At 37.8% G+C, this 27,625-nt stretch overlaps 1 protein-coding gene across 1 annotated transcript in view; it reads left to right on the top strand.

Annotated features, from left to right (window-relative positions):
• PLXDC2 (plexin domain containing 2) overlaps positions 1 to 24,437 on the top strand; it is a 247,352-nt gene extending 222,915 nt beyond the window's left edge. Inside the window, exons 13-14 of the mRNA XM_054724795.1 lie at positions 1,883 to 2,043; positions 24,283 to 24,437. Of these exons, the coding sequence (XP_054580770.1) occupies positions 1,883 to 2,043; positions 24,283 to 24,399 (278 nt within the window). The 3' untranslated portion in view covers positions 24,400 to 24,437. The remainder of the gene's footprint in view (positions 1 to 1,882; positions 2,044 to 24,282) is intronic.
• Positions 24,438 to 27,625: the final 3,188 nt, after the last annotated feature.

The raw sequence follows: 27,625 nt of genomic DNA, 5'->3' as shown, positions 1-27,625 counted from the left end.
TCAGAAGCACCAATCAGTGATCAGTACACATGCACAGCTGCCTGTCACATGGTGCAGGGGTGAAGGTTCGGTAGCTACTACTGTGCTAAGAGCTGAAATTGACTGAAATTAATCACAATTTACGGTCTAAGCCTTCCCTGGGAAGTTGAAAGCCTTCCATATAGTCCAGAGTTCCAAAATAGCAATCTTAGACCAGCGATTTCCAACCTTCTTCATCGCATGGCACACATAAAGTAATTGTTAAAATTCTGTGGCACACCAAGAAATATATTTTTGCCACTCTGAAAAAGTATATATATAGTTTTGATTCATTCACACCAGATGACTGTTGTTGTATTGACTGTTGTCATTATTTTTAATTGAACAATCTAAGGGAAAAGAAGTCAAGTGTCCCTGACTAAATAGTCAGGTATTGAATGTTTTAAAAATCCTTGTGGCACATCAGTGTGCCTGCCTTGGCACACTGTTTGAGAATCACTGTCTTGGACAGATTCTGTCAGTGCAGTTGTTATCTAGGTGGGGAGACAGATTCCTGATACTTTACTGCCGTCTTCCCAGAATTCTCTCAGTAAATGATTTTTTTATATAATGAATTACTCTTTACATTTTACATTCTTTCACTAATGAATTTCTGCTAGGTAAGGGAAAGCTTTAGGGTTTTGATCTTTATTTGATTTGGAGAAAGATTACTGAAGAACAATAAGGACCTCAAGCAGAGAAAACAAACAATAGCAACTTCAAAGGAAGGGTGGGAAAATTGGGGAGGTCAAGTTTCTTTGATTTATCTAGAATTCTGTTATTTAGCATTCACCACACATTCTGATAGGCAGTCATATTTTTTGTATTAAAATTTTTAAAAAATAAATAAATTGGTGCTTATTAAATGAGATTTAATAGACCAAAATACATTAAAATCAAGGCAAATGGTGAAAATAACAAAGACATAAATTGGTAACGAAATTATTAGGAATCACTGTTCTAAAACTTCTATGACTCTTAATGAATTTTCTCAGTCAAAAATACCAATTTTATTTTGCACTAAGATACAGTTACCTGCTGCTCATAATTTAAGAAGATCTCCTCTAGATGCCTGGGTAGTCATCAAAGATTATAGAATTTTAGAACAAGATAATATTTTATAGATTACTTTTGTTTGGTTGATTGACTTTAAGTTGGAAAGTTATTACTTTAGAAACTCAGAAATACCTCTCTGAAAATGAGTATTATGGTGGAAAGCATCTCAGTAAAAGTTGGAGAAAATTGTATTGGTCTGTGGCATAGTGGGATATTTTTATATGTTGTGTGTTCCCTTTAGATAGTGATAAAACTATTTGAGGGTCATTTAGCTTCCATCTGTTATACTTTTAAAGAGCATTGCAGTTTAAAACAGATTTTGAAAATTATCCTTTGAACTCATGCAGACTTTCTTAAAATGCCTGTCTAGCCCACAAAAAAAGATGTCTAACACTCTTCAATTTAAAATTTCCAAAAGAAAATGAGAGAGGAGTTTTTGAAAAGTAATCAATTTTCCCATAGGTAAAAGTGCCAGTGGTTTAATGAGAAAAATCAAAGTTAAGGTTATTACATAGAGTTTTAGATTTTCTGCCGTACTTTTAGAACAAAGGCTATTGATCTTGCTTATTGAACTATAAATTATAACATAATTATAAATATACCTTTAATCACTAATAGTATGAATATTTTTATTGCCCAAATAAAGAGCATCTACCTTCTAAAATGGGTGTTATGGAAAAGAAAAGTTGCACAGGAAGTAAAAAAATATCCAACAGTACTTTACTTAAAATATAAATATTCCTTCTAATGAAAATTCAAACTTAAGAGTGCACACATGGACGTCCTGACAGCTGTGTTGTTCTCTTAGCTTCCACAGATGACAGTGCAGCCGAGAAGAAAGGGGGGACCCTGCATGCTGGCCTCATTGTTGGAATCCTCATCCTGGTCCTCATTATAGCAGCAGCCATTCTTGTGACCGTCTATATGTATCATCATCCAACATCAACAGCCAGCATCTTCTTTATTGAGGTAAGTTGCAAGTATTACATATACAACCATACTAATTCACAAACTCTCTCCATTTGCTAACATCACCTGTACTTAATATTTTGCACATTATTTCTTCACTTTGCAGTTGGAAGCTGGCCGATTTCACACACACACACACACACACACACACACACACACACACACACACACACACATATTGATAGATAGCTTTCATGTGATGAGTTCAGTTACTTCATCTCAGGAGCTTTTAAAGAAATAACCTATCTTGCTTTTCATAGATTTAAAGGAAAATGGAAACCATACTTTTTTGTCCTTTTATACCTAGTATGTTAACCAGCTATTCTCCTGATTCTAGAATGAAATGCAGCATATGCTGGAGGCTAAAGAGCTTTTCTAAAATCAGTTAATCAATAAATGCTAATTAAGTTCTGGCTGCATGCAAGTTACTATATGTTGGGCCTGCTCTCAAAATGCTCAGAAACTATTCAGGAAAAATAATAGCTTTCTATTATAACAGTAAAACAATATGATAATGGTATGGGCCATCACAACTTTGTGTAATGATGTATGTTTTTATATTTATACTAGTGGCCCAGTGCATGAATTTGTGTACATTGAAAGAAAATTAATTAGAAGAAACATTTTAATATTGCTATTTGCCCTTTCTCTATAATAGAAGTGTCAACCAAATTCACAATCAACAATGACAGATCGAAACACAAGCATGCGATTGGCGACAGTGAAAACTTTATATGTATCGCACATGCACGAGTCAACTTAGCCTTTTATAGATACAGAATAAACTTGCTTAATTAGACCTGTTTTCTGATTTAGCTAAACTTTTTCCAGCCCAGTGAAGCACCCCAACTTCTCTTTCAGGTAATTGTCAGCAACACAGCAGTAAATATCAACACGAAGCAGATTATTATTGTAGATCACACAGGGAGAATAGAGGGTAAAATATTTAACTGCAGCAGTGTTTTACTATATTCTGCTCAATGAGAAAACCTGAGTTATTTTCAAGGTCCACCATTTATTACTTCTTTTCAGTCGGGTCAAATTTCTAAACTTTTTAAATCTCCGATTTCCGGCTAATGAAAAGAAAATAGGATTCTACCGAGTCTCCTATCTACCTACTCCAGAACTTCTGTGAGGATCAAATGAGATGAGGCACAGGAAAACGCTTCACAGACATCTGGTTAAAGCATGAAATATTTCCACCTGGCTATAAAGCAAGTCGTGTTCCTGGGCTGAAGAAACTGCAAGGAGGCTAGTCGCTAGGGAGAGGAAGCTGGGCATTGCTACATGATGTCATTACCCAGACAGACACTTAGTTGCTACGTGATGTCATTACCCAGACAGACACTTAGCATATTAGCCTTTTATGTACATAGACTAGAGGCCTGGTGCACGAAATTCATGCCTGGGTGCGGTCCCTAGGCCTGACTGCCGATTGAAGCGCAAGCATCTGGCATGGAAGGGCAGGTCCCAGCTGACTTCTGGGTCCTGGGCAGTACCTGGGCTCCTAGGCCCCTGCATGCCCCCTCCACCTGAGTCACTGCACCCAAGTCCCCACATGGAGATGGGCCTCTGGGCTGCCCACCAGTGCCGCACAGAAGCCGGGTGGGCAGCACACTCTCTCCCGGCCAACCTCGCAGACCTGTTCCTGCACGAACCCACGGGGAGCCTGACCAGCCCCTGTAGTCCCTGCGGCTGCGGCCCGGGTCACCTGAAAGAGGCCACGCAGGTACGGGGCGGGCTCCTCGTGGGGCCTGGCACCTGAGCACAGGAGGTTCCCCGGCATGTGAACCTTGGGCATCCCGGGGGAGGGTAGCAGGGTGAGTGAGAGCGAGCTCGGCAGACTCCCCACATTCTCACCACACCTCTGTCCCCATCACCCCCACCCCTAGGTAGCCACTGAGAGGTCGCAGTGCATCGCCAATGCCTGCCATGTTCTGCACCGCCCCCTGGTGGTCAGTGCACATCATAGCGAGCAGTGGAACTCCTGGTCAAGGGGATAATTTGCATATTAGGCCTTTATTATATAGCATATAGATGTATGGCACCTGCACACGCGCGCACACACACACACACAGACTCATACAAACACACACCAAAAGAGCACCATGGTGAATCAGTGTTGTGTTCCTATGCATAGAATATAGATTTGGAGCCAGTGCCCTGGATCAATCAGGTGAAGGAACATGGTCTGAGTATAAAGGGCCACAACCAAACCCTGATGACCAGAGGCCTGAACGGGGAAGCCTGGAGGCCACAGGATAAAGTAGGGGTGACCAAGTCACCTTCTATTCCCCCGATGAGTGGGCTTCCTGTGTACCCTCTATGTGCAGCTTTCATTCCAACATCTTAATGAGCTCACTGCGCTTCCAACACCAAATAAAGACTAGAGCAATAAAGGAAATCTTTCCCTTCGGAGTTTCAAACATGTAAAGTTTAAATATTTTCTAATTCATGGGCTGATAATCAGAAAGGTTGCTTAGAATTTTTGTTCACTTGTTGAATAAGAAATTATAATTCCTTTTGAAGTACAAAGTCAAAATTACTTTTGTCTCCTTTATAAAAGAGAGGTGAATGAAAGACAATTGCATAATTGCTCAGAAGCCCTATATGGCTCTCTACTGTCAGTAGAATCAAGTGCAGCTTCTTTAGGTCGGCATTCAAGGCTTTGGAAAACTGGATCTTGCCCATCTTTTCAGTCTGTAACCCATGGCTCCCCAATTTAAAGTTGGGAGAGCCATCAGATTTCACTCTTTGCTCTTCTCCATGCACACCCCAAATTTTCCTTGCCACTGAGGCATTGCTTATTCTGTTTCCTCTACCAAGAAAACCCCCCACTTCCACCTCAGTTCTTGAATTTAAGATCCAAACAGCCTCCAATGCCATGTACCCTGTATGCTTCCTGGACCATTTCTCTTTCTGGACAGCTGGACATAATCTATTTATCCTCTGAGATTCTGTCCATTGTAATATAATTGTATCTTTCTCCTGCGTTTTCTTTTCTGTTCTGTATTAAAGTTAAGTATGCACATGATTTATTGCACCCTACAGACTTCTAAGTTCTGTAGGATTTGGAGTAAATCACTTAAGTTTCTTTCAAATAAGGGGTAACCCATTAATATTCCTGGGGGGAAATATACTAGGGCATTTCAAGATTCCACTAAAAATTTACATATGACATATTCTAGAAATGGCATCTTATTTAAAATCATGAGAATGGAGAAATTATCAGGCACTGCACTTAGTTGGAGAGCTGTTAAGTGTTGTTAATGCTCTGGATTTTCACAGAAGGAAGTAGAAAGCTTCCCGGAGGTCATGAATGCATGCCTCAGAGAGCTGACAAGTGACAAGCTGTAAAGCTTCAGCAACTAACCAGACAACAGGCTGCTGCTGCATCCCCTCAGATGTTAGAGCCTTTTAATACACTGTGCAGGGGATTTTCTGACATCGTAAAAAGGAAGATACTGTGAAATATCTGATGGTGATGGTATGAGTGGAAAATTGCACAGTGCAAAAGACCTACTTTACACAGCAGCCCTGTATGAATAAAAAATGAGACCACAGAATAGTAAAAGTATTTTTCTGGTATTTGCCTTTTTAATCAGTCTTATTGTTTTATAATCAGAGCCTATATGTCCATGTGTAGGTGTGAATACTTACACATGCATGTATTTATAGAATGTTTAGAGCTAGAAGGACAAATAGAGATAATTTGATCCTCTTCCCTCATAACCCAGAAGGAGAGACCAAGGCTCTGAGTGGTGGGAGACTTCCCCAAGGTCAATGAGCCATCGCTCTGGGGAGAACTGTCTTCTCTTTCCTCACTCAAGTGAAGCTGAGTCATTCTGCAGGCTCCCAGCTTTCCCCCTCTTGGCCTTTTTTCCTTCCAACTGAGTCAACTATCAGTGTCTACGTAAATCATTACCTCTCTGACACCCTGCTGTCCTCATGCAGCTCACAGTGGCTGCTCAGTGGATGATTTTTGAAGGTGATAATTATAACTTTACTAATATTCAAGCTGACCCATGTTTGCAAAACAAAATACAGATTCATGGTGACTGCATAGTTATTGAAATAACAGATCTATGAATTTGAAGGCTTTGAATAACCAATTATTTTTAATATATTTTTATTGATTGCAGAGAAGAAGGGAGAGGGAGAGAGAGATAGAAACATCAATGATGAGAGAGAATAATTGATCAGATGCCTCCTGCATGCCCTACACTGGGGCTCGAGCCCACAACCCATTACCTCCTGGTTCATGGCTCAATGCTCAACCACTGAGCCACACTGGTCGGGCTAAAGTACCAATTAAATTAGAGTTATCTGTGCATAAAGAGATGGAATGCACCAATATTGTGTAAATTGATTTTTATCCCATATTACACATCTAAATTTTAAATAAAATTGATGTACTTTTTTGCATTATGAAAGCAATACCTGTTCATTATAGAAAATTTGCAGAAATGTAAAAAGAAGAAAAAAAGAGTCATTTACACTTCCAACATGCAAGAACAATCACTCTTACTATTTTAATTTGTTTTCTTTTGGAGTTCTTATATGCATAATTTGATATTTGCCCACTTAATAAAACTGTGATTTCACTGAAATGCAAATTGACATTCTTTTCTTATCAAATAACGTTTTCCTGTTTTACTCTTTGTAAACATCTTTATAATGGCTGTATACTATTTCATTCAGCATTTGTTCAGTAGCTCTGCATTGATTGCCTTTTATGCTAAGTGGCAATTCAGAAAGCACCGAGGGCTTAACATTGCCTATTAGGTAAAAAAGAGGCTTATTGCAGCCAGTTTAAGACTGGGTATCAGTTTCCTGCTGCTGCTAGTAGCTTAAAGCAGCACACAATTATTATCTTACAGCTCTGGAAGTCAGAAGTCTCAAACCAGTCTCACTGAGTCAAAGGCAGAGGGGTCCGCAGGGCTGGTTCCTTCCAGAGGCTTCAGGCTTCAGCTGCTAGAGGCTGCACGCATCTCTTGGCTCCTGGCCCCTTTGCATCATTCCAACTTCTGCTCGGTCATCACATTTCTTACTGCTAACTCTGGACCCCTGCCTTCTTCTTATAAAGCCCCTGTGATTACCTTGGGCCCACATGGTAATCTCCCTATCCCAAGGTCCTTAATCTAAACACAGCTACAAAGTCTTCTTTTTGCCCTATGAGGTACCACTGACAGATTTGGGCAATTACAACATGTACATTCTTTGGGAAGCCATTATTTTGCCTACCACAGACTACATCAAATGCAATATGCATCACACAGTACCCATTAAGCTATGACACGCCCTTGACCATAAGAGACACCCCAACTTCAGTGATATTAAACGTGACCCAATGTGTATCTTGTGTACTTCACAATGAAATATAAACTACACTGAACTCTTGCAGGAATTAATTCTTGTGCTAAACACTGTGCATACTGTGATAAAATTTAATGACTTTATCTTCCAGTGCATGTAGCAGAGTTCATGCAACCAATGTAGTACTGTGGAGCACTCCTCACATTTTGCTATCATAAGCCCCATTATGAACATAATAATGGTAACAGTGTAGTTTTATTAAATGCACTAATGGAAGTGATTTATGTCTATTACCTCAGTTAATCATCACAAAGACTTTGAGGCACTAAGATTATGTCCCTGTCGTACATGAGGAAACTGAGGCACAGAGTTTAAGTAACTTGCTCAACATCATGCAGTTAGTCAGTGGTGGAGTCAGAATTTGAGGCAAGTCTTTCAGGAGACCATATCCTTAACCACTCGGCCATGTTGCCTCACTGTATGTAGAAATACAGGAAGATGTATACCTAGGGGCATACATTGTGTACTTAAAATAGATTCCCAAAAATAGAATGAATGGAAATAAATAAAGAGTTTAAAGGTACTTAATTAATGTTGCCAACATGTGTATACCAATTTACATAGCTATTGTTGTCATTGTTTATTTATAGTGATGCTAAAGACAGTGGCCATTATTTATGTTTTGTTCTTGCAGAAAATTTGCACTAATTATTGCATATATCTGTGGATACAACAGTCTTCCTCAGGTGAAGTGTTTACATGGCCTTTAGCTTTTAAACTTCTTGTTTGTAGGAAGACAATGGAATAAAGTGAGAATTAAAAATCTAATCTAGAAATACATTCTTATATTGAGTTCTGAGTAAACATGACTAAATGCAATGAAGTAAATAAAACCAAGAGAAAAGTAGATGAGGATGAGGAAGCCTTGATAATAAAGCAAATCATCATCCTATATATTGTATAATTAAATAATAACTGAATTAACTATTTATATTCCATGTATATGATAAGGTACAAGAATTCCATTTTCCTAAGACATTCAGTCTTTACCTGGCATAATAGTCTATTTTCATGAACTTATCTTCTGTATTCCTCCATCATCCTCTTCAGATCTTACACTGAGCATTTTTTTTTTTTTTTTACTTTTTACTAAATGCCTTTCATTTTATGTTTATTCGTCTGGCTTTTCTCAGTAATTTTTTAAAAAGACATTTGATTTTGACCCAAATTCATTATATTATGCAAGAACAACCAACATGCTTTAAAATCTTAAGTTTATTATCTTGAAACAAAATAGAAAGCATTCAAATAAGCATGTGTCCCTTAATTTTTAACAGATTTTGATGGCACTCTGTCTGTAATTTTTTAGAAGAATTAAATATGCCTTAGATTCTACATTATGTTTAATGAACATTCTATGATTTATAATAAATGTTAGTGTTGCATAACACTAAGATTTTTAAATAATATACATAAAATGTAATCTAAATGAAGGTAAAGAAAATAATATTAAGAAGTGGTAATCATATAAAAAAATCCCATGGAAGTATTCTATGTGAACTATAAACAAAATAATTTAGACTAGCAAAATTAGTAAAATAATTTATTTTCAACACTACCCTTGACTTTTCTTAGTATTTTAAATAATAGCTGGTCTTTAAGTATTTATGTACAGATTTGATTATTCTATCCTATATAATAAAAGGCTAATATGCAAATTGTCCCCTCGGGAGTTAGACCAACCGGGAGTTTGACCGCTGGTTATGATGTGTGCTGACCACCAGGGAATGGCACGGAATGAAGGAAGGCCCTGGCCAGCAGCTGGCAGCTGCGGGGAGAAAGGCCCTGGTTGGCAGCCGGGGGAAGAAAGGCCCCAATCAGCCCTGATCACAGGCCAGGCCTACCTGTACATAAATTTCGTGCATCAGAATTTCATGCACCAGGCTCTAGTCTTACCTAATAATAGACAAACATGTAAATTGACCGTACCTCCACTACGCCCACAGCCAATCAGAGTGAGTATGCAAATTAACCCAACAAAGATGGCAGGTTAATTTACATATGCAAGCGTGAAGCGACCGGGAGGGGTGGGACGCCTGCTATGAGGGGGAATGGGGGTGGCAGAGGGAGCTACAGGAGTGGTGCTCTGGACAGAAGCGAGGACTTGCCGGCTCCCAGGTGGGCCGGGAGTGAAGCCAGGGGAAGGAAGACCTATTTTTTCACGAATATTGTGCAACAGGCCTCTAGTATTAATATAAAAGAAAACAAATGTCTATGACCCTAATGATCAAGATGATCAATACCTTAAAAAAATAGATGTGATGAGTAAAATATTGGAGGGTTTTGTTGTTGTTGTTTTGAATAATATAAAAGTAAAAGTTAAGAATTTTCACCTTGCTGCAGCTGCTGCAAAATAGTACTGGAAACACCCTCAGTGAGAAAGAAATCAGTTCTAAGAACTCGTTTAAAGATAGTAGAGAAGAAAGCAAACATGATAGGAACAGTGCCCTCATGTCTGAGGAAGGCACTAAGATTTCAATGGCAATGGAACTTGCCTTCACATAGATTATAATTCTTACCCTAAGGATTGGAGAAAATACAGACTATAGAGCTCTGCTGTCAATGTGGTAGCCACTACCCCTATGTAGCTATTTAGCACTTGAAATGTACTATTCGGAAAGAAAATTCTTATCTCTTCTGTAACTTTAGTGCACTCCAAGCACCCCACTTGTTGTATAGTTCTAGATGCTATAAAATCCAGATAAATTCAATCCAGCAGAGCCCTCCATTCCTGGAACCTAAGTGGGAAGTGTCCTTTCTACACCTTTGTTGGAATCGATTCCAATAAAGAATTAGAAACCCAGGAAGGCTAAATAATCTGCTTGGGTCATGGGACACCCAGTTTCAGAGATGAGTCTTGAACTCAGAGTTGTTTATTCTGGGCCTGTAAGCTATGTTGCTACAGCAACAGCATAACAACAGTATTTTGAGCAGTTCACCACACAATCGATTCCCCATCCCAATAAATATTTGTGGAGAACAAGAACCCACGGAGAATATGATTAAAGAAAGACAGATAGCTGTGGCCTCTACTTTTCCTGGCAATCAGTTGTTCTGCCAGGAGAGAAGCCAGAAAGGCTGCTGATGGGAGGGGAAAAAGTGTTTACTGAAAGTCTGGCATTTTGGTTTGCAGCTGCTACATGAATAGCACTTGGGAGTCAAGAAGATCTGTTGCCTAATCTATAGTAAATACAGAAGTCGTTTCCTAGATCTATGAATCTTTATTTTTTCTTGAAGTCACATTTTTTTAATAAGAGTTTTTCCCTTAGGGTATTCCTCAGTCTTATTTCATTCTTAAAGAAAACTGAAGGAAAAACTTATTGGTTGAAGCATAATATTTTTATTTCTTAAAGGAGGCAAAAGATGGCATTCACTTTTGATGACCTGCTACAAGGAAGGAAAGATTAGGCTAAGCCTTACTCTGAAATAGTTTGACACTCTCCTTAAAGAAGCTGTTTAATTAGATGGCATTTTTCCAGAAACATAGTAAAATATAAGAGAAAATAGGGGAAACTGGTTTGCTTTTCTTTTTTTTAAGACACTGGATTTCTGTGGTTTTCTTTTCGCTGATGTTCTAAGATGTCTCATCTTTCTGTTGTAAGATGCTGAATTTAATTAATGTACATCCCTGAATGTTTTTGAGACATCAGTTCAAGTTCATGGTGATTCATATATATATATATATATATATATATATATATATATATATATATATATAGAGAGAGAGAGAGAGAGAGAGAGAGAGAGAGAGAGAGTATATGTGTATATATATATATATATATATATATATATATATGTATATATATATATTTATTTTATGAATGTCATCTTGTAGGTAATATATTTTAATTTAAATTCCTAAAACTAAAATATTGTTTTTAATTTAATGAAATGTTTTCTTCCCTTCATTGGGAACAACTATTAAAACTACTAAATAAAATATTTAATATTTCACTGAGTTCTCTGCTCTGATTCCTCCTTAATTACTATTCCCTAACTTATCATTTTTAATAGTGAATAAAGCCATGAAATAAATTATATATATATATATGTATATGTATACATTTTACATATATATGAAATATCTGCAGGGAAGTTAAAAGATGAAAGAACCAAATGAATAAATACATAAAAACTTGCAGAGCTATAATTCACTTGAGCATCTGTAAGTACATGTTATATGTTTTAGGTGTTCAGATCCTTTCCTCTGTTAACTCTTTAAAAGGAGATTATTCCACTTACAGTATCAACTGTTGAGTAATTTCTTCCTTGCTACTTTGGTAACTGTTCTTTGTTAAAATAAATACTTAAGTCTTCTTATTTGTGGAAGACAGGAATAGAACTCTAATTTTAGCAGTAATTATTGCTTCACAATAATAATGAATTTATTCAGTTATAAGATTATTTATCCCACTAATTCCACATACAATATTTTTTTTCTGGCAGAAATATAAAACAACTAAAGTAAGTTGATTATTATGACATGCTTCATTTTATAAATAATACTAAAGTGATTTGTGATTGGTAGAGGATTAAAATTTTGGACTTTAGTTCAGGATGTTAAAAAATTCAGAATCTAGGGAATACAAATATAAGGAAATGTATTTTAAATGAGAGAAATAATCATGCTATTGTAATTCTATTAGAAGAGATTAGCCAAAGGTACTTTTAATTTGCAAATGGAGTAAGATTAGTTTGCTCTATTTTCTTGAAGTGATGACTCTATAAAACCTTTCTTAATATAAACAAAATAATTTTGATTCAAAATTAAAACACCTTTTTATATTAGTCAGAATTATTAGTTATATTACTACCTTCTACTTTCAGCTAATTATAGCATTTATATTTTAATGCAAAAACTATTCATCTGTTCAAAAAAATTTTTTATGAACACTGACTCTGTGCCAAGTGTTGTCTTTGCCAAAGACTTTGAAGGAGAAATGATACTTGTTTTGTTAAAAGAAGAAAACTTTTTCTTTTATAAAAAGAAAAATTTATGATAGTGTTTCAAAATCTTAGTACAATGTAAAGTTCTATGGTTCTAATAAGGAGTGATCCTCTCTTAATTTTATATATTTTTGTTTTACATCTCAATTTATGTCACACGTATTTTCCTTAGTTTTTCTAATTTCCCTTGATGCTGACTTTGAAATATATGTGATTCAGTAGCTTATAATTGTACTTGAATCTTGAATATATACAAATTTGGTATGGAGGAAATTTGATATAGAGTGAGGATAAGTAAAGAATATTGAATTTTAGGGAGAAAAGTAATACCAAAATGTATAATTTAGTATGTGACTATCAAGTTAAAAAGGTAACATGTTTCCTGAAGGGCAGGAAGGCATCTCACCAAAGTGGTAGGATGCATTCTGCACCCCATGCTTACAGGGGAACGTGGGCAACCTAAAATGTGTTCAAAGGAGAGAGACTAAGGATATTAAAGACCTCTGATCCATGCAGGAAATGGATGGAGGAAAAGGAAATTTCTAGCACAGATAAGTGTAAAAGGAGAGTAAAATAGTTCCTCACCAGTTGTTAATTGGCTGCCATATGACTGAGTATCTGACCTGTTCTGGATGGATCTGAGGGATTGACACGAGGCTCTCTGGGGAGAAGCTATGAAGTTATGAATATGGGCTCAATAAAAGAACTTTCTAATAATCAGAGGCACTCAGAGGTGGCACTCAGGCCAGTACACAGAGCATATTTATATATCATATAGCAGGTTGAGCTATAATTAATGAATTTAAGGTTCATTCTGTCCCTGTAAGTGTAGGATATTCTTGTGTCTTCTCCCAAAGTTGAAAGATACAAAAATAACAAAGTAAAATAGAAGTCATGATTGTACATGCTTGCAGTTTTTGAAGACATCTCATTTTTGAGTAACACAAAGTGAAAAAGTAAACGCATACCCACACAGCAAGGAAGACTGTAATTCTCCTATCCAGAGAGTATAAGTATTTATGCAGCAATAACCTGAGATTGGGAAGGAGCACCAACTTGGCAACTTTTAAGGAAACTCATATTATTGGCTAATGCCTTAGATTTCATGTTCATGTCTCCGAATGGCAAGCAAGACTCCAGTTTGTCTTTAGTAAAAAGCCTGCATAAAAACAAAGGCATTTATCAGGAAAGGAACTAATTGAAAAATGCCTTAAACAAACCTGTCCCAATGACGGGATACATGACACAGAAGAAAGTAACATAGAACCAGGATGCCAAGTGCTGTTTTTTCCTTTCTTCCACAGTCCTCTCCACAAATGAACTTCTTAAATTTCACTAAGAAGAGAAGTGGACAGTTAAATATATATGCGTTCTTTGAATAGGTGGGAGAAGCAAAGCATCCTTGGCATTTCCCCCTTAGAAATAAAGTCCTCTGTGTTTTGCTTTCCAACTTCATGCTTTTTCTTTCTTTCTCCTAAGATTTAAACTCTTTTGATCACTCAAAATCACTTCTGTTACTCTGTTTCCTTCTTTCACACTCTGCCAAGGAGCCTTAGGGAATTTTTATTAAGTAACGTGTATTCAAAAATATTTTCTGAAATTTAAGTTGGCATTTTCCACATTCCTATGTTATTTAACTCTGCGGCCCTTAGTGTCTTTATATTATAATCACTACTGATGGACAAAGTGCTTTTTTCTTCTCATTTGAAACTCTCTTGTGCTAATAAATTATGCAGTTGAGTCATATTCCAAAGAGGTGCTAATTTGTTTTCCAGACAGAACAGTGTGTAGATCCCCAATCTTTATCAGGAGGAGCTAAGAGGAGAGATTCAACCAGTTAGCTTTCCTCTATGAATCTCCTCTTAAAGGAATAAATTATTATCTCTGACTGACCTCCAAATTATAAAGAGACAAATAAATATGCCTTGCCTTGCTGCCTTTATAAGCCTACGATAAATACTCATTCATTCATCTCAGCAGATAGGACAACAATTGCCTATAATTTTTTTCAGTGAAAAGTGGGTATAATAATAAAGTATTCTAAGTAATATTTTCATTCAAACCAATTTGGTAAAATATTTTATAGTTAATAAATGATATAGTGTCCAATGATATAGTCTTCAAATGATTAGTGTCCACTCTTGAATTTGATGATGTAAATCATTTTATTGGGTTGTGTTATAATGTGGTTAAATATGGATTAAAGCATACAACATTTTAGGACAGAAAACAGTTGACTATCATTGTTAAGTGGTGGGTAAATAAAGCTTAATTTGCCAGCTTTTGTTTGACCTCACAAGGTGAGAAACACATCGATGCTCAGATACAAGTAACTTTATGAGAACAACCTCTTAAGGAACACAGCCAGTCATTATGCCGAGTCGCACTAACTCACATTAGACTTTTATTAGAACATTTATGGCCACAGCAGCATTATCTTGTCTTTTAACCAAGCCACTGTGCAACAACAAACTGGCCTGTATTCACATTCATTGCAAATTACTTTTCCTCAGATTAAATTGCCTATCTAATAGCAAATTATTATTCTAGTTTAGTAGAAAACAACCACTGTGGCAATGTGATTCAAAAAAAACAAGAGGTACTGCCAAATGCAGTATCAACCTAATATTATGAGCTAAAGCTAACGCTAAAGAAGACTGGACATTTCTCAGCTTGTATCACGGGAAATCAATCACAACCAAAGCTCCTATTTATGCAGGCAATTTGGTAGATGTGATTCATATCACAGCGGTGTAACTAGAGTAAATCTAATCCCAGTTTGCCTAGACTCTCCCAGTTTATATTCGCTGTCTAATATAATTGTTAATAGTTCTCCTACTCTAAAACAATGTCATATGGTCACCCCATGTGTAATCGTATATCCCAGTTTATTATCTACTAGAGGCCCGGTGCACGAAATTCGTGCACGGAGGGGGGTTTTCCCTCAGCCCAGCCTGTACCCTCTCCAATCTGGGACCCCTCGAGGGATGTCCGACTGCCCGTTTAGGCCCGATCCCAGGATCGGGCCTAAACAGGCAGTCAGACATCCCTCTCACAATCCAGGACTGCTGGCTCCCAACTGCTTGCCTGCCTGCCTTCCTGATTGCCCCTAACCGCTTCTGCCTGCCAGCCTGATCACCCCCTAACCACTCCGCTGCCAGCCTGTTTGCCCCCAACTTCCCTCCTCTGCCGGCCTGGTCACTCCTAACTGCCCTCTCCTGCAGGGTTGATCACCTCCAACTGCCCTCCCTTGCAGGCCTGGTCCTTCTCAACTGCCCTCCCTTGCAGGCCGGGTGCCTCCCAACTGCCCTCTCCTGCTGGCCATCTGTGGTGGCCATCTTGTGTCCACATGGGGGCAGGATCTTTGACCACATGGGGGCAACTATATTGTGTGTTGCAGTGATGATCAATCTGCGTATTACTCTTTTATTAGATAGGATAGAGGCCTGGTACAAGGGTGGGGGCCAGCTGGTTTGCCCTGAAGGGTGTCCCGGATCAGGTGGGGGTTCCCTTGGGGTGTGGGGCGGCCTGAGCGAGGGGACCTGTGGTGATTTGCAGGCCGGCCACGCCCCCTGGCAACCCAAGCAGAGGCCCTGGTATCTGGAATTTATTTTCCTTCTACAATTGAAACTTTGTAGCCTGGAGCAGAGCCAAGCCTGGGGCTCCATCCGAGGCCGGCAGCCATTTGTATTGGTTGAAACTTTGTTGCCTTAAGCGGGTGAGCCCGGCCAGGGTGTGCAGAAAGCTTTGCTTCCCCTGTTGCCAGCGGCAACCCTGGCTTGCTCTCTCAAGCTCCATTCTGCCGCCATTTGTTTGAATTTGTTTACCTTCTCTAATTGAAACTTTGTAGCTTGAGTGGAGGCTTAGGCCTGCAACGGCTATGGAAAGCTTGGCTTCCTCTGTTACCTAGGAAACCTTGCTCTCTGTGGCTGTAGTCATCTTGGTTTGGGTTAATTTGCATACTCGCTCTGATTGGATGGTGGGTGTGGCTGTGGGCGTGGCTTGTGGGTGTGTCGGAGGTATGGTCAATTTGCATATTTGTCTATTATTAAATAGGATGGGGACATATAGAACATGCAAACTTTAATGCCAAATAGCCACATATGAATTCAATAATAATAAAACAAACATCAAAAGTATAATCAATACTGAATAAAGAGGGCAGTTAAATACCATACAATTCTTAAGAAAGACAGAGAGATTAATCAGGGGGGATTTCATTTAAGAGGTAGTATTTGAACAGTCTTGAAAAGTGTTATGCTCTGCCTAAGCAAATAAGAGGAGATGACCTTTTATGTGGAAGAGAGGTACATGATTTCAGAAAAGCATTAAGTCAAGAAAGGACAAGATGAATTGACTTATGCAGCTATATATTAATATCTATTGACGGTATAATTTGAAAATAAAAAGTGGGTGGAGAAAGCTAGAAGAGTAAAAGAATACTTGAGCAGAGTTAGAGGGCTGTATCAGTAATCCATGTATGAGGTGATAGTTGAGAGCTGAATTAGGGTATCCATAAAATGGGGCTAATTCAAGAGCCACATGAATGGAAAAGATAGAACTTAGCAATTTTCACTTGCATAAAGTTTGTGTCTGAAAGTGCTTACAATCAACCATCTTTTATTCTCGCCTACTTCCCAATGAAGTTTGTAAATGTGGACATTATTATATCTCTGTTCTACAGATCAGTAATTGAAATTCCAAGAAATTAAACAGTTTCCAAAAATTCTGTAGATAATTGGTGGTCAAGGTGGGGAGGGTGTCCTGATTCTCTGCATTGAATGCGTGAGGTGAAGAAGAAAGAGGAAAGAAAAACTCAAAATCTGAGCAACTGGGAAATTAGTTTCCAGCAACAAAATTAGAAATGTCAGATGACAGAGTTAGTTTAAGAATGAACATGAGGGGTGGATTTTAAGCAGATTTGGTTTGAGCTGATGGTCAAATCACATTTGGGCCTAAAAAAAAAAAAAAAAAAAAAGCATGGAGGAAAAGGAATGGATTAAGGTGAGAAAATAATGCTAGGGACAAGAGAGAGATTAGTGTTTGTAGCTAAACCTTAGCACATGTTAATATTTAGTGTTTATAAACCAGGAAAGGAGGCAAATTGAAGAGGGAAAAAGAAATAGGAAGGATGCAAGAGAATAGAAAGCCAGCAAAAAGGGATTGAGTCAATAATGAAGGGTAAGCAGCATAGTGGAGTGCTCTAAAGAAGTCACAGAATAAGAGGGAAAAGGTACCATGAAATGTTGCTGAGACAATGCAGGAGAGTGAAAGGTGACTTCTAATCTATGTGTGAAGATCCGGGAAGCTTTCTTGGAAATGATGTGAAATGGATAGTGCTTGGGTAGGCAAACATGATGAAGTAAATAGTAGTCCAGGTGAGTGGGAATATCACAGGCAAAAGTTCAGAGTGGGGCACTCTGGGATGTGGACATGGGACCAAGAGAAATACGGTTTGACAGTGGTTCTGAACCCTCACTGTGCATCTGACCGACCTGAAGAATTTTTTTAAAAAATACACCTGCATAGTCCACGGCCAGAGATCCTGAATCCATTAGCTGAGATGGGCCTCAACATAAATACTTTTATTTTAATTTTTAAACCTCCCGGTGTTATTTGTAGTGAGGCCTATGAACCACTCTGAAAGAACAGCTCTGAAAGAAACTAATGGACACTAAATGTTTGAAATGTATGATTAAAAGATGTTTCTTTCAATATGAAAGAATTTGTACTTAATTTAACAGCTAATGGAGAAGCACTTAATTTTTGTTTTAAGAATATTTTAGCTTTTAGAAAAATCACATAAATAATACGATGGCTTTGTTATCCCAGTGTATAGCTGTTCTCTACATGCTTTGGGACAATTCTCATCTCAGACATGTGCCAACTCTGTCTTACGTTAAGTAATTCTTCAGGATCATACACAGGGCAGTTCTAGAATGAAGGCAACATACCAATGGCAAGTAATTGTAAGCTGAAGAGGAGGACCACAAAACAACTTCCACTGAAGAAGCGCAACCAGCCGAGGCCGGTTTGGCTCAGTGGATAGAGCGTCGGCCTGGGGACTGGAGGGTCCCAGGTTCGATTCCGGTCAAGGGCATGTACATTGGTTGCGGGCACATCCCCAGTGGGGGATGTGCAGGAGGCAGCTGATCGATGTTTCTCTTTCATCGATGTTTCTAACTCTCTGTCCCTCTCTCTTCCTCTCTGTAAAAAATCAATAAAATATATATTTAAAAAAAAAAAAAGAAGCGCAACCAACTTCAGATGAGCAGAAAATGTGCGAAAGAACACTAAGGCTCTCTCCACACATTAGTGACTTTTTGAATTCTTGGCCACACCAGAAGACAGACAAGTCCATTTGGGTATTCTTTTTAAGGGAAAAAGTGACCTACGATCCATGAAGCAAAGAGGCACAACCACAAACAGGAGTAGTTTATTTTAATTATGTTGCACGTTTGCTTGGCCAGCGCCCAAAAACATTGTGTTTCCATATTGATAGGGTTGTCAAACAAAATAGAGGAACCTAGATAAATTTGAATTTCAAATTTAAAAATGAGTAATTTTTTTTAGTGTAAGTGTGTCCTATGAACTATAGTTGTTAAAAATTACTCATGGTTTACCTGAAATTCAAATTCTATGGTGCTCTCTATTTTGCCAAATCTGGCAACCCAGACATATAACTTGTTAAAACTGAAATAATAGTCAACACAAAATAAGGAGAATAGAGAATAATTAGTCGTTAGAGCTATATAAAAGAAAAAAAATCCCTTTTCATGAACAAACTTTATCAAAGCTAAACACAGAAAGGTTAATCCAGCTGTACAAGGCGTGTTCAGTTCCCAGGAAGGCCCATGGGAGACACAAGTAAGGTCAGAGTTCAATACCATTTCTTCCACTCACTTTTAAAGGCGTTCCTCTTTGACGAGACCTTAGACTATCACCACCCTTGCTATTCAAAGTGTGTGTGTAGTGTGGATCAGCAGCAGCAGCATCGGGGTCCTGTTTGAAATGCAGAGTTCCATCCTCCCCCCCAGACCTAATGAATCAGCACGTGCGTTTTAACAAGATCCCTTGTGACGTGTATGCACAATCAAGCCTGAGAAATGCAGATTTAGTTCTGCAGTTTCCAAAAACACGCTCTGAGAAGGTGTAGGGTCCACAGGCTCCCTCGTGGCTCAGGAAGAGCATGTCAGCAGGGCTTCCTCCCTCCCAATGACGGAGACCTACTCTGCACAATCTGGTTTGGCCACAAGGTCAGATTTCAGTGGAACAAAGGGTCTGTGACCAACACTTTTTCAATTTAAAAAGAAAAGAAGTTGAAAATAATCTAGTTTATTTCATTTTCCAAATGGGGAAACTGAGTAACAAAGGCATCATGTGACAGCCTAAGTCCTATGATGGGAACTAACAGATGCTCTTTAAGTCTGATCCCAGCTTCTTTCTACGACCCCCCTGTTCATTGAAGAGGGCAGCACAAAACACCAGAAATTCCCAACCAGCCGCTTGTCAAGTGTCTTCCAACTGAGCCTTGAATTTTAAATCTGGTCCATTTTCTTTTACACTCATGCCTAGTAACTTCCTTTCAAAGCTCATCTAACCCAGCTCAAAGGACTATTTGCTTTGCCGACTGAGCTTGAAGAGAAGTCTCCAGCTGCAGTTAGTTGTGTGTACACTGCTAACTGAGGGTACCCTGCAGGTTTGTTTATGCATATTTCAGCTAAGTGTCTTGCCACAGACCATTGAGACAGATCTGGATGACTGTTCAATTAATAGTGCTGAAGGAGTAATTAGGGAGAATACCTGATTGCACAGCCCACCCAAGCCGGCATATCAATGTGAACATTGACTTCTGAATGTAATTAATCACATAAATAATTCTCCGGCATGAAATTAGCCATCACCCACGCATTATGCCTGCTAATGTTTTAAGGCATTACTTCCTGAATTTCTGTAATGAATTCCACTACATTCTGATTTGAATTTTTCAATTTCAGCATACATCCTGCCCTGTTAGCAAGTGATCCTGTCTCCCCTATCAGTTTCTGCAGTAATGTGAATTCGCTATTCTAAAAAAGAAGTCAGATTTGGACATGTCTAAGCCTGGAGAAAGACATATAAATGCAGACTTGTGACCACAACACTTTGTGGCAGTGCTAGACATCAGGTGTCTAGGCCCCCTTGTCCACTGGATAGATGCCACATGTTATAGCATCAACATTAAAGATTTTTCTATAAGAACCAGCTATTCAGACATCCCCTCACAGTCAGAGAACTGCCCCCATTATTTTCTTTTATAAGGAAACCTTTGAAGGACTGAAGATCGACATAGAAAAGCATTTCAGTTAGGACTAATTTATATAGATTTCCCTTAAATTTAGAAATCCTAAAAGTTCGTGGAGAAAGGCAGGAGGGACAATGATCAGAAGAACCACCATACAGAGGAATTTTTAAAATCACTTCCCCCCCCCCACAACATTAAAGGCAATTATCTCAGGCAAGCCGATATAAGGATCCTAAGAGTTTAGAGGACAAACCCTTAGATAATATTTTACAAGTGAGGGAACAAAGGCCCAGAGAAACCAGGTGATTTAAGATCATATAATTAATTTGTGTTATATGTGAAAGTATTCTAGAAAAAAAGCAGAATTTTGGTAAAGTTATTACTCTTTGGTATCTTTAGGGCTAAGCTGGAGATATCAAGAACATGTAAAAGAATGTAAAATCAGACCAAATTTTTAAAACCCCAGTTATATGATATTTGTTAGAGTTCAATTATGAATTTTAAGAGATCATTATCAACCAAAGGACTTGTATGCATGCATATGAGCATAACCAATGGACACAGACAGTAGGGAGGTGAGGACATGTGCTGGGGGGTGAGGGAGAGGTCAATGGGGGAAAAAGGAGACTCATGTAATACTTTAAACAATAAAGAATTTTTTTAAAAAAATTATTTAACATAAGGAAAAAAAAGAGCTATATTAAGATACCATTATCAAAAAAGTTATTTTATTTTAATCTAGGCAAAAATAGCAGGAGTACGTGTACATACTCCCGAAGGGACCAGAAACTATGTTCCAAACCTTTCTTTGGTCATATGTCTTTCTACACAGCATCTAGCACCATACTAGACATTTCCAGTTTTGTAAATATTTTGTGCATTCGCTTTGACCCAATAACTCCACTTCTGAGAGTTTATAAAAGGAACTAGTAGGAGATATATTCATCAGATGAGCAACAAAGATAGTCAGTGTAATGTTATTTATATTGTAAAAAAATTTGGAAAACTACCTCAAATATCAAGTTGATTATATAAAACATGATTTAGTTATAAATAATATACTCTACAGATATTTAAAATAATTTTGTAACAGATCCAGAGACAGGGAAGCATCGATCAGACTGTCAAACCTCAGAGGGAAGGTAGGGGAGGGTGGGGGTAAGGAGGAGAGATCAACCAAAGGACTTATATGCATGCATATAAGCCTACCCAGTGGACACAGACAACAGAGGGGTGAGGGCATGAGTGGGGGGGGCAGTTCGGGAAGCTAATGGGGGGATGAGGACAAATATGTAATACCTTAATCAATAAAGAAATTAAAATGCAAAAAATAAAAAAGAGGATAAAAAATAAATAAAATAATTTTGTAGAGGCATAGTTCATGAATTTTTTTCAGTGTTTACTTGTGGGGGGGGGGAGGAGCTCTTAAAACAGTATGTGCAATGATTCATTGTTCCTAGAAATGCATATAAGTGGTGGACACTGAAAGTTGAAACAAATTATGCGTGAGTGGCGGGATCTCTAGTGATTTTAAATGTTGATGGGGCAAGTCTGTGTGTGTTTTTTGTAACAAATAGTAGAAAAAAATCAAGAGAAATTTTTAAGGTAATTAATTCAGAAAATAAGTTAGGATTATGTTAACAGAGGAAGCTTCACTGTCCAAAATTTTTGTACTTTATTTTGAGGACTTGTGTGATGAGTTCACAAAGTACACAGTGAGCATTATTAATCCTGCATTCTTTTCAGCTAATACAAAGAATAATTAACTTAGTGTTTCTGACTTATTAACAGAATACTGAAGTTGCTGATAAGGCTATATTTTTAAGACTGAAACAAAAATAGAACCATGTTCACAAATTTCAGATAAGCTATACACAAGCCACTGAATTTTAAGAATTAAGTTCTACAGTGGGGAGAATTAAATTTGGAAGTAGATAGATCTCATTTTAAATCTTGGGCTCTGCCAGTTACTAACTTTACAAGTGTGAACAAAATGTAAATATTTTGAGCTCTGCATATCAAATGAGATCATATATATAAGTCACCTAGTACAAAGCGTGAACTACTGTCGGGAGCTTAACAAAATATAACTTTCACAGGTATCATTACCAACATTCTCATTATCTGGGTTGTACATTAGCGCTAGTTCACAGGGCCATACTTGCCAGCTGGACCCATAGGCCAGGTAGTCCTGGAAACGTGGGGATTCAGAACCAAGACTTAGTTGTGCTGCTTGACTCAAAGAAGGACTAGGACAGTTGTGGCTTCAGGAGTCCATTGTAAAGTTACTGAAACCAGGGTCGGGGTTATAAATAGTGAGTACAATGGCATATTGGCATTTTCCCACAGACAGGAGTAACCATGAGTTATAGGTCCATCTGCCTAGAGATGCTTTGTGTATTTCTAACGATGATGATTTTTAGTTCCAACAGAGACACACTATTTTTTTAACCTACCTCTCTTGGTTTTAACTTGTTCTTTTGAAAAATATGAATAATTCAGTTCCACTTACATCATGGACTTAATCAGCTAACACATATAAAGCATTCTGACCACATAATGTTACATAGACAGTACATAATACTATTAGAAGGCAAAATGTAATTACCTTGATTGGTATTTTTTCAGAAAGTAGAACTAATACTCATTCATACCTTCTACAGCCATTAATCATTGACATTGGAATATAATTGGCAAATCTAGAAAGCTGCCAAATGCCAGGATATCTACACTAATATTTAACATTTTTTCACATTAAAATTCTTCAGGTAGAAATAAACTTCCTTCAATATTTATCATCTTATTTACTCTAAAATTGCAGACATAATAAAAAGACTAATAGTTTCTAGTGTTATTGTGACCATAAAATGTATTTTAGTGTTTGTTTGATGGATGGAGTACTGGGGAGACATGCAGTCCTTTGACAATAGAAATAGCCTGTGTTTTAGGACTAGTGACCATATGGGCAGTTATTTAGCTCGTAGGCTCACGATGGTTCATGCCCTTCAATGCTGGATTCAGTTTTCAGGGCATGACATCTGTTAATCTTCAAGTACAAAAAGGAATGTATGTGAATTCTCAGCTTAATAAATAATTTCTTAAGATACTAAGTGGTTTTCCTTTTAGTTTACTTGCCAGAAAATCTAGCACCTAATTTGAAGTACACTTCTAAGTACCCTGCAGAATTTTATGGCCTTAAGTTTTGAGTAAGTTCATTAATGAAATGAAGTGATGTCATTATTGACTTCTAGAGAATAGAAAATGTCAGTGGCTACATATTAAGAAGACTTTTTTTCTACTACAGTTCATTTTTGCCTAGTTATAATTGGGCATTTGTAGGATCTTTTAGACACAAATGCTCATAAGACATAAAGCTTACCTTTGAGAAGCTCTAAATCTGATGGGGGTAGTATGGCAAATGCCCGTCACCTAAGAGGGGTTGATGGTACCATAATGGAAATTCAGTCATGGGGCTTTGTGGGTATATAATTCCAGCTGTGGTGGTAATAAGAGATAATTTCACATATTGCTAAATTTAATTCAGAAGTTAATCTAAGCTATTTGGCAAATGTGTTTTCCTTCTGATGTTATCATCACCCTGGTGTTCATTGTTTTCTCATGTTCTCTTTTAGAGACGCCCAAGCAGATGGCCTGCGATGAAGTTTCGAAGGGGTTCTGGCCACCCTGCCTATGCTGAAGTTGAACCAGTGGGAGAGAAGGAAGGTTTTATTGTATCAGAGCAGTGCTAAGATTCCCAGGACAGAACAGCACCAGTGCTGGCTTACAGGTGTTAAGACTAAAACTTTTCCTATACCGTTAAGACAAAAAAAAACAAACAAACAAACACACATACACACACACACACACACACACACACACACACACACACAAGGAGCCCTAAGCTGCTGTAGCCTGAAGGAAACAAGATTTTTGGACCAGCCCAGCCCAGGAAGGGTAAAAGAAAAACTAAAACGTATACAAGGCACCATTGACCACTGAACATAGAATTCCTTTGAGGATGGCATCTCTAGTTCACCCAGAACATCTCGTGTGGACTTCCCAGAATTATGACAATATTACAGTGCCATCGGCTTAGGTGCAGGGTTGCAAAGGGATCGAGAACAAAAAGACTAACAGCAAAGCTTTAGTTCACAAAGGATCTACACCTTTGGTTCATATATTCTTCTCTGATGTCTCAAAGATAACTGTGCTCCAAAGCCTGAACCCTTCCATCCAAAAGAGCAATGATGAATGTCACGGTTGCTGAGAAAAATAGCTCACGCAGGAACAAAAACAAACACAAAATAAGAGATTTTCTATCTTTTCATCAGACGTGTGGCCAAAGGATTGTGTCTTTCTGGTCTACATCCACCTGTTCCAACAGGTTCATTACTTTATAGGATGAACCTTTTATCTGTGCAGGAGGTTTAAGCTATGCTTCCCCTTCCTTGTTAATGAATGCCCTTTTATGAGCTGTGACAGAATTTCCAACCTGTTAGCTCAGGATTAGGAAAGAGGGAGTAGCAAATGAGGCTTTCTATTCTCGCTCCTCAGAATAAAACTTCTGATTTGCTTTACGAAGCATTGCCTCCATTTCCCAACTGTGAAGTCCTATGAAGCCGCAGTTGCTCTTGGCTGAAGGAAACAAAAGGATGAGTAGTTCCTTAATCATTTTTTAAACAAAAGTGTTAAGGGATTCTAAGTATATGGGTATTTTTTACTTTTTGCCGTTTCAGTACTAAAGGCCCATTTCATTGTCGATTCCCTTCTAAGAAGCCATTCAAGTCAGCATATCCCTGGTGATAAAAGAATGAAAGAACCCTGCTGAATCATACAGTAATTTTCTTTAAAGCACATAGTAGTTACATAAATATATATAAATATATTTTTGTTTATAACTAACACAAGGCAGGCTCTTGTGACTCTAAGAGTGCATTTTTGTCATCAAGACAAAACAAATGCAAGATGCAGTACTGCATACTTCCATAGAGTTGTAAAATAATCCTTAATATTAGAATATTTTTATGTCACTTAGCAAAAGTGGTTCAATTGGTTGCAATGCCAATCATTGTCCTGCCTATTTGAGCCACCCTTTCATTCATATCGACCCCTTCCCTCCCTGGCTAAATAAACCAGATGCCCAACACTCCTTAAATGGAGCTGTCATTTGCCCTGTAATAAAAATCCAGATCTTGAAATTTCCCCCTGAATGAAAATAGGAGGAGGAACGTGGCTAATATCTATATACTGAGCTCCTAAAGTTTAAAATTAAGGTACTGTGTATACAACTTCATCACATCTTGACCCATGAAACTTACATCCTGTGCCAAGAAGCTGTTGGTTTTAATAGGGTACAATGTCTACCATTTGCAGATTCTGGTATCAAGAAGCAGAGATCTCTTAAATAGCACTTTACTAACAACTTAACGTCTTGTACAGTATCTACATTGAATGACAGCAGCTCACTAACGATATCATATTTATCTACACAACTGTCTGATGTAAACTAGTGCCATTTTCCATCACATGCATTTTGTTTTACATTTTTAAGTACCTGTTGAGGGTGGTAATTTTTTCCTAAGTACTTAGTTAATAATTGCAAAAAAGTTTGACAGACAAGGTGATTGAAGGATGTGATGACAATCTCTCTGCCGTAGCTTCGCTCAGCTTATATGAACTATCCCAACTTGTTTTTTTGTGGAGTAGGTTTGATCAGATAGCGACAACCAAATGACTTGCCAATGTAACTGGTGCAACTGGTATTCTACAAAGACATAAGGGACACTTAGACGATTCCTCTTAGGATAAGATGATGCTTCTTTCACTAGCTTTTGTGGTAGGCGTGGCTTCTCACAGCAGTTGATTGACAGTTATAGAAATACTGCCTATATATCCAACTTCTTACACAACTCTTTGAAATAGTAATGTTATCTTTATACTCTCCCATCTTCCATTTTTTTATTCAAGAGAATCAGCAATTCTGTAGAAAAACAGAAAAATTGTTCAGTGAACTAAAGCACCAAGTGATAGATACAACTTTTTGGAAGGAAAAAGGCTGCTGAAGTGTGGGAAAGCTTCCTAACAGAACTAAGAGTTAAAGGTGGTGAGATGTTTCTGTTGCATATGAATCCTTTAGTGGTAAGGGGAAAGGCTGGCTGAATCCCTTTTTTCATGGAACTTTCTATCTATTTTATATGTCTCTGTTTCCTTCTTGGTGACCATTTATTGAAACAAAAGAGCAAACATACACGAAGTTTCGGGAAATTCAGAATAGATGCTGATACTTTGAACTGTACATATATAATATATTAGAAAGGACACATCTGTACACTGCTTAATAAACTATGAACATAGAGAGAGAATAACAATCTTAAAAATTAAAAGTAGCAAAGGAATACGTGCAAACTTCTGCAGAAATCAAGTGAATGGTACTATACAGGGAGTTAGTTATTTCATCTTCATTATTTGTAAAAATAATATTCAATGATCAGATAAAAATATTAAAAGTCAAGAAAAATACTTTACCTCAACCAGATAGCCATGACCACAATGTTGCTTTGTTTATAAAGGGTTTGGACTTCCAGATATATTAACAAATAGAAAACTAATGATACATGATAACCTACAATTTGCCCCAGTTATTATTTTAGTTCAAGATACCTAGGGCATTTGCTAATCTGTCACATGTAGCTTCTAGAGCTGGCTGTCCAATCTTATATTCCCTAGACCCGTGGTCAGCAAACTGCGGCTCGCAAGCCACATGCGGCTCTTTGGCCCCTTGAGTGTGGCTCTTCCACAAAATACCATGGCCTGGGCGAGTCTATTTTGAAGAAGTGACATTAGAAGAAGTTTAAGTTTAAAAATTTGGCTCTCAAAAGAAATTTCAATCATGGTACTGTTGATATTTGGCTCCATTGACTAATGAGTTTGCCGACCAATGCCCTAGACAAATGTGGTTATTTGAATGTAAATTAA

Source organism: Eptesicus fuscus, chromosome 2 (assembly GCF_027574615.1).
Source record: "Eptesicus fuscus isolate TK198812 chromosome 2, DD_ASM_mEF_20220401, whole genome shotgun sequence".
Lineage (NCBI taxonomy): Eukaryota > Metazoa > Chordata > Mammalia > Chiroptera > Vespertilionidae > Eptesicus > Eptesicus fuscus.
The sequence above is the reverse complement of the archived record's forward strand: the minus strand, read 5'-3'. Positions and strand labels throughout refer to the sequence as shown.